The sequence below is a fragment of the Anarrhichthys ocellatus genome, unplaced genomic scaffold (genome assembly GCF_004355925.1).
Source record: "Anarrhichthys ocellatus isolate YVR2014 unplaced genomic scaffold, GSC_Weel_1.0 scaffold62, whole genome shotgun sequence".
Classification (NCBI taxonomy): Eukaryota; Metazoa; Chordata; class Actinopteri; order Perciformes; family Anarhichadidae; genus Anarrhichthys; species Anarrhichthys ocellatus.
The window spans coordinates 2,218,253-2,230,769 of NW_022280092.1; the positions used below are offsets into that span (position 1 = coordinate 2,218,253).

The 12,517-nt window shown below is 45.1% G+C and overlaps 2 protein-coding genes across 16 annotated transcripts in view; one reads left to right on the forward strand and one right to left on the reverse strand.

Annotated features, from left to right (window-relative positions):
- The window catches only part of cacna1aa (calcium channel, voltage-dependent, P/Q type, alpha 1A subunit, a), a 71,998-nt gene extending 65,608 nt beyond the window's left edge, over window positions 1-6,390 (forward strand). For 14 of the 15 annotated variants that reach the window (XM_031872270.1, XM_031872271.1, XM_031872268.1 and 11 more), the window contains 3 exons: window positions 1,367-1,580; window positions 1,671-2,038; window positions 3,333-6,390. In XM_031872270.1, the coding sequence (XP_031728130.1) occupies window positions 1,367-1,580; window positions 1,671-2,038; window positions 3,333-4,151 (1,401 nt within the window). In that variant the 3' untranslated portion in view covers window positions 4,152-6,390. The remainder of the gene's footprint in view (window positions 1-1,366; window positions 1,581-1,670; window positions 2,039-3,332) is intronic. The other variant, XM_031872272.1, reaches the window with a different exon arrangement.
- Window positions 6,391-9,263: 2,873 nt separating this feature from the next.
- Window positions 9,264-10,409, reverse strand: ier2a (immediate early response 2a). The gene has a single exon (XM_031872216.1). The coding sequence runs from the start codon at window positions 10,270-10,272 to the stop codon at window positions 9,706-9,708; it is 567 nt and encodes a 188-aa protein (XP_031728076.1). The 5' UTR covers window positions 10,273-10,409; the 3' UTR covers window positions 9,264-9,705.
- Window positions 10,410-12,517: the final 2,108 nt, after the last annotated feature.

Genomic DNA, 12,517 nt, shown 5'->3' on the forward strand with positions numbered 1-12,517 from the left:
CTCTCTCTCTCTCTCTCTCTCTCTCTCTCTCTCTCTCTCTCTCTCTCAGCTGCTGCTAGTGCTCTGTTGCTCTCTGTCCTCGTGCCCGTGTGCTCGTCTGTAATAATGTTGTCAATGTCTCCATTCACAACTGCATGCAAGAAATTTGTTGAAATGTGTTGAAGTGGGAGCATATTTATGTGTAAGTGTGTGTGAGATGAGAGACAGAAAGAGGAATGATTTGATTTATATGTGCGTGTAAATTGATGTTGTGTTGTTGGGATTCTCAGTGCTAGTCCTATGAGGCCAGATAAACTGGTGTTAAATATACATCGGCCAACCGGTCACCTGTCTGTTGATTTGTCTAACACACAATAACTGGAAAACGAAAAGGATCCAGCACTGAAGAAGCCTGATATGGTTTACATGCCCAGGTCAGCAGCTTGTGGTGCCGTAGGCTTTTGTCCTGCTGTCCCACCTCAGAGTATGAAGCCTCTGCAGAGGATGCTCTCGTGTGGGTAGAGGACTCAGGACAGCCCCTATGTACCTGCATGGCTGGAGGAAAGTAGAGGAAATGTGTCATGTTCTGGGGTTTATGGTGGTGAGGATGGAGTGCTGTTGCAAGTGGTTCTGACATTTCTATCTCCTTTATTATTTTACAAAGCAAGTTACCGAAGCATGGAAGGCATGGCCGTTTGCCATCATCTCTTTTACTTTATTTCTTGTTATTCTTTTTTTGATCCTCTGTATCGGGGGTCGGCAATTACTACAGTTTCAGCCCTGAGACAGTTTTTCTTCACACTTTGTTGGCTGCCACATGTGCAATGGAGATGTGTGCCTGTTATGTGAATGCTTAAAATATATATTATTTTATTCATCTTGAAACATACAAGATCTATAACACCGTCATCAATAGTTTCATATTAAAAATTGTTTTTTATTAGTTATTACTCTGTGAATTTCATTAGACAGGAGCTCTTCACATTACATCCTGTTCAGTAGCCTGGTGCAGAGTGACGGATAGTTTTAAATATTAGATGGATAATTAAGATCTTATGCTGATATTTTTTGTAGGAGACAAATAATTCTGATGGAGTACCAAATCTGGCCCATGGGCTGCTTTTTGCCGACCCCTGCCCTATAATCAGTAGCATGACTGGAAAAATATTACTAATGTGGGAGTGTATGATTGGGGAGGTTCATTAGGGTTCAAGAAACGGATGCCATTCACACACACATACACATACACACATACACACAATGTCTCTTATCCCTCGCAGACAACACCAACTCGACAATCAAAGGAAACATCTCTCCCTTCATCTCTCCCTCTCTCTCCCTCTCTCTCCCTCCCTTCCTCGGTGGGTTCTCGCTTTCTCTCTTTCAGCCCATCAATGACAGCAGTCCCATGAAGCGCTCAGCCTCATCGCTGGGCCACAGCAGGTCTGGGCGGGGCCACAGGGACAAAGGAGGTGCAGACGACTACAACATGGAGTCTGTACCTGAGGAGGGGAGAACTTCCAGACATGGACACCGGCGAAAAGACCGGAGTCATCGTGCATCTGAGAGGTCCCTCTGTCGCTACACGGAGGGTGACACAGGTGGGAAAGATCACATGGTATCTAATGTCATAGCAATCTTTAGTGTTTTCCCCACACACCAATAATAACTTCATTAAACTCCACCAACAGGCCTGGGCACAGACCTGAGCACCACCACCCAGTCGGGCGACCTCACGTTCAAAGACAAGGACCGTGACAGAGATCGCGGCCGGTCCAAAGACCGAAAGCACCACCACCACCATCACCACCACCACGGCTCCGTGGACAAGGAGCGCTATGTAGCAGAGCGAGGGGGCGAGTTCGGACACAGGAACTCCCGTGACAGAGAGCACGACAGGGAGCACGACAGGGAACACGACAGGGAACACGACAGGGAACACGACAGAGAGCACGACAGGGAGCACGACAGAGAACACGACAGGGAGAGGGAGAGAGAAAGGGACCGGCGCTGGTCACGATCGCCCAGCGAGGGTCGCGAGTGCATGACGCACAGACAGGTGGGCTTCTGGGTACTTGTGTGCATGCAGTGTCTAGTTTGAAGCAATGAAAAAAGCAGTGATATGACCACATTTTCAGGGCAAGGGCCTCTAGTCTGGCAGTAAAGGAACACTGTACTTTAGTGTGACGTTCCGATGTGGTTTTATTATGAAAGTTATCTGGGGGCCCTCTGGATAAGGTAAAGAAGTACTAACAAGGACTATAAACTCACTGTTAACCAGAAAGTATTTGATATTGTAATATATAATTATTATGGGACTAGTTGATCTTTTGCTGCTGCCCTCAAATTAGAGGCCAAGACGTGTTGTTGTCCTTAACATCACAAAGTTGAGTTCAAGCTGGTAAAGATAGTATGGGCCCTTTATGTACATTTATATATACATATATGTTTGACTACATGCATCCAAACATATTCATTATTGTGGGTTTAATCATGTGAATACAAGTAAATGTTTGTTAAATGAAGTCACTGCTATCGAATCACTCTTCCAACAACCAAACAAATATACAAATGTATATTTGAGTGTCTGCTGTCCTTATCTGCCCTCCCTTAGTGTTTTTTAACTGCCAATGTTCTCTCATGTTCCCTCCACTACCTTTCCTTTTATAGCATCCTCTCCAAACACATCATCTAAAACATTTCCTATTAAAATAGGAAACCAAAAGATGATCTGCCTTTGCTGAGAAACTTCTGTGACCGTTCAGCCTTATTTATTGATTCTTTTGAGTTATAACTTGTTTTACAAAAGCTAATTGGGAAAGAATTGTTTCCCCCCAATTAACTTTTGCCTTAGTGTTGTAAAAAATGGCTTTCTAGAACTTGATGCATTCATGTCCTACAGCTCACTAACAATAAGTCAAAGCCAAACCCATTTTGAGTATGTTTAGTCATCATATTTACCCTGTACCTCATCTGTTGCTCTGGAAATCAACCCTTTACCCTTCTTTTCTCCTGTTGTCTTTTATTTCCTTTCCTCTGCGTGACATGTTGCTTCTCTGTGTATGGTGCTGTTTGGAATCTCATCTTTTTTGTCCTCATCCTCTGGTCATTTCTTTCTTTTTTCTCCTCCACTCCACACACATTATGACTGGTGCTTTTTTTCTTGTTCTTCCTGTGGGTCTTGTTCTTGTCTTTGCTTTATTGCTTTCTCTCTGCCTCTCTATCTTGCATTCTTTATATTTTCCTCTGTGTTTGTTTCACACTCTATCTTTCCCATTCTCTTTATTCTACATGTTCTGTCGTTGAATTTGTGGTTCGTTCTTTTTATTTGCTTTATTTCACTTTTTGTGTAGGGCAGTAGTTCGGTCAGCGGAAGTCCCGTCCCCTCCACCTCGGGGACCAGTACACCGCGACGAGGCCGTCGACAGTTGCCTCAGACCCCGGCAACACCCCGGCCGCATGTTACCTACTCCCCCGTGGTCCGCAAGGCCATGCCCACACCACCTGTGGGGCCACAGGGCCGACCCCCAGCCCCAGCCCCCCGCCACTTTTCTCCTGAGCCTCCCCAAGGCCAGGGTCCTCCTCCCGCTGGCCCCCCAACGGCTCACCATGGCACCTCCCGCCAAGGTCATCATCCCCCACCTCGCTGGGGAGACACAGGTGGAGGAGGCGGCTCCGTGGAAGGGGACGGTTGCTTCTACAATCAGGACCATCATGAACCACCTGCCTATGAGCAGAGCCCCATGCAAGGTGGCAACCCCCACCCCCATTCTCTAGCCAACCACCCACTGCCGCCTCCCACACAAGCACAGCCACACAACCCCCATCCCCTCCCTCCACCCCAGCCACACCCTGTAAACAACCCACACCCTGTAAACAACCCCCACCCTCATCCGCCGCCCCACCCGCAGCCCAGTCGCACCTCACCTAGGACTGCCGGCCAAGCGCCCCCTCCCACCACCGCCCTGACTGGGCCTGTACAGGGCCAGATGCAGCCTGCCGCCCAGCGCCGCTTGCCCAACGGCTACCGCTCCTCATCACCATCCATACATCCCCATGGACCCCCAAACACAGGGCCTCACAAGATCCCCCCTCCAGCTGGGCATCCTAGAGGTCCCCGCAAGGGCCTGCATGAACCCTACAGCGAGACGGAGGACGACGACTGGTGCTAGCCTCTGGGGACGGGGGAGGGGTGTAAGGAGGAAAAGGAAGAGATAGACGGACCACGAGATGAAGATAGGAGGCTCTGAGCCAGAGCTCTGACTGCCAAGGGAAACTATGAATTTTTCTTTCTTGCCTGTTCAGTGTTTTCCTACCCCCCCCCCTCTGGTTGGCATGTCCTAGTGATGGCGGGCTAGATGAAGGGATAGGTGTCAGGATGAAGGGGGTGGAACAAGAATGCTGAGGCAGGATCTGGAGAAACAATTGGTGTAAGGGGAAACCGCCTCCATGTTCTGCTTGCATTGTTGTTGCATTCATATCTTGATGCCAAATAAGACCAACTCAAACTGCAGTGTCTCAGGATGCAAGCAGGACACTAGTCGTGTGTCTTAATTTACGCCTCTGGCAACGAGCTACAGCCACTTACAAGATGTCAAGAGTTGCGACTCGACAAAAGACACTTTACAAGCAGAGAGAAAAGAAAGACCACTGTTTTCTTTCTTTTCTTTGCATCTCAAAGCTAACTTCAGTTGAGTTAGCTGCAAAAAGAATCAAATCCAACCCTCCCAGCCACCAGTTTAATATTGATGAGTTTTATCATCTGTGTTTTTAAATAAGAACAAAAGTGACGATGAGCCCTCCACCTGTATGAGGTGAGGAGGCTTCGTGGGCGAGAGAGTTGGGGAGTGTTGCACGGGCGTGACGAGTCCTTTGGTCAACATCTGGAGGACGGGATGGGTGCGTTTGGGATGTTTAACATTGTTCACGGAGAACACCCTGCTCCCCGGAACAAACAATGCAACCAACCTCAACCCATGATCTGTGAGAGAAGAAAAACTCAAACGTGGAGATGGCTTTCAGAAACAAAAAACAAACCAATAACTGTTTTCTGCAGTATTTCTTCTTCTATTCCTGCCTCTTCCTCCTCCTTCTCTATTACGTCTTCAAAACATTGAAGCTTGAATCTTCTGTTGCACCCCACACGGCTTCGTTTTTTAGACTTGCGGAGTTGTACACCCTGTGGAATCCTGCATGAATGATACAAAAAATAATAATAATAATAGCATCAATGAGAATCTACTGTATGTGGGGGGGGATATTTTATTGGTCCTTTCTGTTGTGGTCTGCAGGGTTTCTCTCTTTTTGAGGTAAAAAAGCCTTTCTGTTTCTCTCTCTCTGACATTCCTCTCATTGTACCTTCATTAACACTAAAATCAAGTGACAGAAGGCTATAGGGAGATTGGTTAAATACTATGTGTGTATCTCTACGGAACAAAATGATTACTTTTTGCTTGCTTGTCTGTATTTTCTGCGCGAGATGCCTGCCACTGATACAGCTGGAATTGCACATATTTTTCGTGGAGTCAACTTTTTGTAATTAAAGTGGAACAACGGTACAAGCAGGGTAAAGTGGATACAAGATGTGGCGAACAGGTCCGACAAATCATTAACCTCTCAAAGTCTTCCAGGGTTTGGGGTTAAAACAGACACATCTGAGAGAAAGAGACCAATAGAAAGGCGGAGAAAGGAGAGAAACTCTTCATCGTTGTTTTCTTTGTTATTGACCGTAATGATGGATAAACCGATGATATAATAACTTCTAAATGATCATGATGATCTTGATAATGGGACCGATTCTCCATATTTGGTTTGGCATTCTGTTCCATATGTTTGTTTCCTTTGGAGCTCAGCTAATCATTTTTCCAACCCGGAGGTGGAGCTCAAGCCCACAGTTGCATTGTGGGAGAATGAGTCGGCGGGAGGTCAAGCACGAGTCAAGAGATTATCCATAGCAGTCGATGGGCCTGTCTTTCTTCTCACTCCGATATATAAGTTCGACCGTGGGGGAATTTTAACGAGTCCCCCTTTAAAAATGTGTGAAACGCAGCAGTTTCCGACGGGTTTCTGCATTTAAATGGATGCATCTTCTGCAGAGTTCCACCACCGCCTGTGACCTTCCAGAGGCGCTGTATGACATACAGTGCCCCCTCTAGTTTTTGTACCTCTCTCCTTTTACTTCACTCGTGATTCCACGTTGTTCTAGCAGCGCACCGAGAATTCAGCGTAGCTCATTCTCTCACTTGTAGACCACCTCGTCTGTGCTCACCTCGTGTAAACACATGGCGACTGAATGGCACAGTTTCAGATGGGTTGGAGAAACGATGTCTGGGCCTCGTCATGGTCCTGGAAAACACCTTTGTTGTGTGTGCATCACTCCTGTATATCTTGTATTTATTTCTGTGTGTTTCTCTGTGTGCCTCAATCTAACACTTGTCACTAACGCACACCACTGTCAGCCCCAACGTTATTGTTGTTATTATTTTTTATTTATTTGGCCTGCGTTTTAACCTGGAGGCCTATCACACGTTGACCAGAGAATGCACCGAAAAAATAAGAAAAGAAAAAAAACTGCCTATTAGTGTCTTTCCAACCTCAGTGGAATGTCACAGACAAGTATTTTTTCAAATCAGAAAGCACACTAAAGTATGTAGCTCCTGGTTGAGGTGTGTGTGTGTGTGTGTGTGTGTGTGTGTGTTAGTGGGGGTTTTGCGTATGCGTGCGTGTGTGTGTGTACATGGGTAAGTGTGTTTCAGATACATTTTGGGTGTTTTATTGTTTGCTTTCTATTTTTTGTCTCCAGAAATCCTTTTTGAAATCTTAAAAATGTTTTAGTCAAATCCTTGAAACAATCTTTGATTCTGTGTGTGCGTGCGTGTGAGTGTGTGTGTGAAGTCAGTAACCCCCTGAATGAAACATGCAAAGCCCCAAACATTCACCATCCATCTTTGTGTCTATGCTGCAGTGAAAACCACTAACACGCTGATTAACCACACAAAGTCTTCAAAAAGCAATGTAAAGCCGCTACTGAGAAGAGAACAAAAAAAAAGTTTTTTTTTAAGTACAAAAGATTTAAAAAACAAGGAAAAAATATCTAGTTCCAGAAATGCATGTGCTATGTGCATGCCACACCGTGGGTTAACAGTCATCTTCAGGACATAAAAGAAAAAGCAGATTAATGAATTCAGAGGAATTAAAAAAAAAAAAAAAAGATATATAGATAGATAGATGTTTTTAAAAAGCAACGTTTCCTTTTTTTTCTTCTATTTTTGAGAACAAAAAAGGTTAAAAATGACCAAAAAAAATGTCTAAAGAATAAAAACACAGAAGAGACTTTGGTGAGAGTTTGTTTTCTTCTGTTACATGCAGGTTGAGGCACAAACACGACCATGTTCGGGACACCACAAAAAGAACTGTTTAAAAAAAAGTATATATATATACAAAGAAAAGTCAGTACAGTTCAGATGGTGTATTCTTCCTTCTACTTTTGGTGAGGGTCAGGGGGTTTCAGGAGCGTAGCCAGTTCTGATGACGCACTCATAATAACTGGCTGTGGAACCTTTGATCTCTCACTCACTCCCTCTCTCTTTTTTCTCTCTCTCTAACTCTGTCTCTCACACTCTTATCTTATCTGTCGCACTCTCAAGCTGTCTCACCGCTATTTCTACCAGTGCATTTTGTAATTCCAAACAGAACTCTTCCTAAAGAATAAAATCCAGAGAGAATGCAAAACGTTTTGCCTCATTTCTTGTCCACAATTATTGCTTACGTCTATTTTAACTGTGACGATGTGTGTTGGGGGTGTGTGTTTGTGTGTGTCACTCAAATGTGTGGTTTAAAGGTGTCCTGTTGTAAGCAAAAAGCTCTGTTTGGCCTTTCACTAGCTCCAGATGGAAATATGATGCCTTTTTTTTGGCTGCTATGTGCTCTACTATGTTCACCAGCTAGTTGATCATTTTGTCTATCTGCTGTTCGGTGCTGGGCAGGCAGCGTATTTACGGAATGCTTTTTAGCTGGAAACAGGCTTGATGAGAGTAAGACAGTAGCTTGAAGAATGAATTGTAAGATGACGTGAGAGGAACTGCAAAGCTGGGTTATAATTTGCCGTTAGTATAAAAGCGTTCATTAGCTCAGCGTTAAGCGATCAAACCTAATGGGCTGGCTCGGGAACAGTTGCTCTGTGTGAATTCAGCACATATGTTTCTGTGAGGCTTGAATATTAGCAAGTTTGGAAAATATCCTCTAGAAAAATGACCACCATAATAAGCACCATAGGCTTAGTGACGCAGAAGGCATAAATGTGGCAGCATATTCCTTCACAGTGAGCTTACATGTGAGAAAAAGCAGGAGGGAAGGGAAAGGGAGTAAGAGAAAGAGTGTGAGTTCAGAGCAGTCTAAATGTGAGAAGACAAAGTGAGTGTGTTTTCAGACGTGTCCAGACAGTTCCGGCCCTGTGTACATAGACAGGATGCTCTGGTTTCAGCCGGAAGAATAAGCAGCTCAGATGGGGCCTCGTGTGACTCACACAGGCACTTCCCCCCACATTCCTGCTTCTGTTTTCCTGGACTAACCCCCCCAAACGGTGAATCCCTGTTGTGCCCACTGTTAAGTCTGTAGGGGCGTTGCATCCCAAAAGTCACAGCCTGTTTTCATATGGAAATATTTAAAAGCTTTATTTTGATAGATGCGGACGTATCTAAAATACGTTTATACCATAATTACTAATCAATTGATTTGAACGATGTAATCCTCTTCACTCAACGAGTCCCGTTTTAGATTAAACAGCTCTCGGTAGACTTTAGGACTCCTTTATCTGACTTTTTCAGCTTGTTGTAATGGATTACTGATCATTACCCACACTTTGACTTTTATCAACTTCCCAAATAATTGAATATTTTACCTAACCGTTCAAACCAACGACTATTATTACAGTATTTGGGCCCAAACACTTATTGAAGAGCCATGGAACCCCAATTGTTCTCAAGTATACGCCTGGACAATGGTTTTACGAGCTCCCTCCCACTCTTTGGACCGCAATCTCCTGAATTGTCCCTGCTTTTGTTCTGCAAATCAGTGTGGGGGATGTGAAGTTGTGGGAAAAGGAAGCAAACTTCTTTACACCCAGGCCAGTTTCCTGTCACACACACCCACACACAAATACCCAACTAATTTAACAGCAGCATTTTTTTTTTTAACCACCATGACTGACACTACACATTTCTCCCTCATTACTGCCCTCCTATCGCTGTTGTAGGTTTCTGTTACATACCACACATCACTCCAAATTCAGATTTGAGTACAAACATGTTTAATAAATACTGAGGTAGCTGTCATTGAATGTTTTACATTTGAATTATTCAACACATTTCCAGTCTTCATTCAGCACTGGTCCACACACTCACAATAACATTTGTTGAGCTGTAAATGTTCATTAAAGCGGCTCAAGGCCTCATCCAGATGAACCGTGTTCCCTCCCAGCTGAAGCCGGTTGTAGTGAGCTGTGTGGCCAGTAATTAGGCCAAAAGTCACTGGGGCTATGACACACCACTGGGCTGCTTCGGTGTTTCCTGGAACATGCCCCGGCTTGTTCACAGCCATGCTCGGGACTCTCTGAACACACTGCCCCGGGTGTTCATTCAGACAACCCTTGAAGAGGCCCCTCTGTGGGCGCGTTCACGCGCCGAGGCCGCGTCGTTAAAGTTCAATGCCTTTAATCTGGGCCGGGTTTCAACACGCTGCAATGGCTCTCTGTAGAGGGATGGGGGATGGGGCTGCTCCCAGGTTACTGCTGCAGTTCACATAGTCCAGCAAAACTGAGCTCACGCTGAGCTGTTGAGGGCACACTGCCTGCTCGAGTTTTGCTTTCTTGCACGGCAGGAAGTCCGGCTCCATGGCCGCTTTGCCCCGTCTTTTCCTCGAGTGCTGTGCCGCGCCAGTCGGGCACAGATTCTCCTTGTTATCTGCGTCACGGCGGAGCTCGGTGGGGGGGGTTACGACCTCCTCTCGGGTTGAAGTCCGAGGCTTTCCGGTGGCAAGCGAAGCGGTAACCGGGAGCTCACTGTGAGCGCCAACGGGCTCCGTGGTCCCCTCGGCCGTGGACTGTTGTTGTTCGTATCCTGCTGCTACACTTTCCGCCGTCGCCTGAGCCGCATGGTACATGTCCCGGGCGGATTTCATTACCATAGTCAGGAGGAGGCTCCGGTGGAGACGGATACCCCCTCTCTGGGTGCGCGAGCTGTACAGTTTCCCCAAAGCCACGACCATGATCCTCTTGGCCTCCACGCTGACCTCCATGTCACAGCTTGTTTTGAAATTAGTCCAGGACAAACAATCACAGGTTAATGTTTGTGAGTTCAGTCTCCACCCGCTGACTTCACACACAGACACAATACAGACTGTGTGGAGGACAACTACTTATCACCTCGTCGACGTCACTCCCTCAGCGTCACAAGAAAGAGCCCCGCCCTCCGGCCTCACACCGGTCTGCTATTTCTAACAGGCCTGAATGCAACAACTGGCGAGGCAGCTGTGGCTATTTTAATCTATCAGGATATGCACATGTAGCTGTTCAAGTACAAACATAAAGCACGAGGAAACTTAGATGTGATGAGAAAAACCGCACATGTACAAATGAACCCATCTGGTGATGTAACAACAAACCCCTTAAATAATTGCAACACTGCTCAAATGCATACCACAAAGACTAGAAACAGGAGGGACAACTTAAAATAAACCTCACAACTTCAAAGCTGTCTTATTCAGACAATCATTACACAAACGCACGGAGAAATAGAGTAGATTGTGGTAGTTTATTTCCTGGCAACAGCTGCTGGAGACTTGTAAAATGAATCATATAGTTTTGAGCACAGGCTACACCTAAGAGCTGTGCATTATGGCAATTTATGGTTTTTCTATTTTGGGCTTTATTTTATCAGCTAATTTCTTCATGAATCTTCAACCTGCCTGTTAAACTAATCTCTATCGTACTAATCTCTATAGTTTACACGTTACATAAACAGGTTACCACATGCAACCAGCTTTGACTTTTGGACTATAGCACTCCCCCCCCCCCACACACACATCAGTTTTCCAAACCCTGGCCAAACATGCACCTGTCTTTGCACTGCATATAGGCTGCAGATCCAATCAGTCCTGACTAGTTTTAATGGCAAATGTTTTTGGGCTGTTGCTTTAATATCCAAAGCTCAATTAGGCGTTGTAACTGCACTTATTGGCTCACAGAAACGGTGTTACATCGCTGAAACCACACCAAAACTGAACCAAAAATCCCAAAATAATTTGGTTTTAGGCTGCTGTTTAATTAAAAATACATGTCAGGCATTTCTAAATGTGTAATGTTTCAAAATAATTAACACATTATAAATGGACCACAATGTATTTGTTTTATTTGCAAAACCTGGAGCAGTAAAAGTCTAACCTGTGAAAAACATCTATTTTTAGTCTTTCTCACACCAGGGACGAATACCATTCCACTGCTCGACTTGTCTGGAACAGTGAAGAAAGCCTAGAACGGTCTCTGTGCTCTCTTCCACTCTCACCCATCCCCCAGTGTGTGTGTGGGCGTGTGTGTTACTTCCTTTTTAAGAGAAGAGATGCCCATATTAGCACATCCTGCTCCTCTGGCACACGCAGAGGAAAACCCATGACGTGCGTGGGAGCCCTTGTTTCCTGAAGCCATTTAAAGTAACAGTAGTGGTGATTGCGTCAGGGCTTGCTACTTCCCTGAGCCCATATTTGGGCAATGGAATCCATTCCTCCAGGTTTTGATCAGACACTGCGATGTGCTCTTAAACTTCATTTACAGTTCGAACTGGATCCACTGAATGACAGGATATAACTATACATTTTACCGCTGAGCATCAGATTGAAAGTGTAAAGCAGACTTCAAGAGAAACAGAGAGAGGGGGATCTTCTTTTTCCACGCTGCCCTGTACTTCCAGAGGAATTTGTGGTATGCAGGTGATTGTTTCTGGTGGGGCTGCAGGTCAACAAAACAGCTGCAGAGGATAACAGCCTGACCTTTGTTTTTTTTAAATTGTATTTGCTGAAGGCCTGACTGTCAGAAGAAATGTACTTTTCTCTGTTGTAAGAATTCATCAAAGTAGAAGCGGCACGTGAGAGGAAGGAGAAGAAAAAACACAGATAGAAATAACAAATCATTTATAACCAATCCTTGCTTTATTTTCAGTTGCCTCTCTTAAACAAACTATTTGATTGTTATAGTGACAATCGCCTCACCAAAGACCAACAGTTCGTCCTTACCTCTGACTGAAACTCAGCCCAGCCCATGGTCATGTTTCAAATCATTGCTAGAGGTGGAGGAACGCTTCTTTTTGGACATTGCAGTGCAATCATAGATTGAAGAGCGCCCTCTTGTGGTCCTGCAATGGAATTGAAGCAAAATTGCGGAGACTGTAAAATTAAATAAATTATAACGGTTTTATTAGTCCAATCTGAATAGTCTCTGTGTATCCTGTACTTCACATTAGATACTACAGCCTGGGAGCATTTCACCGAT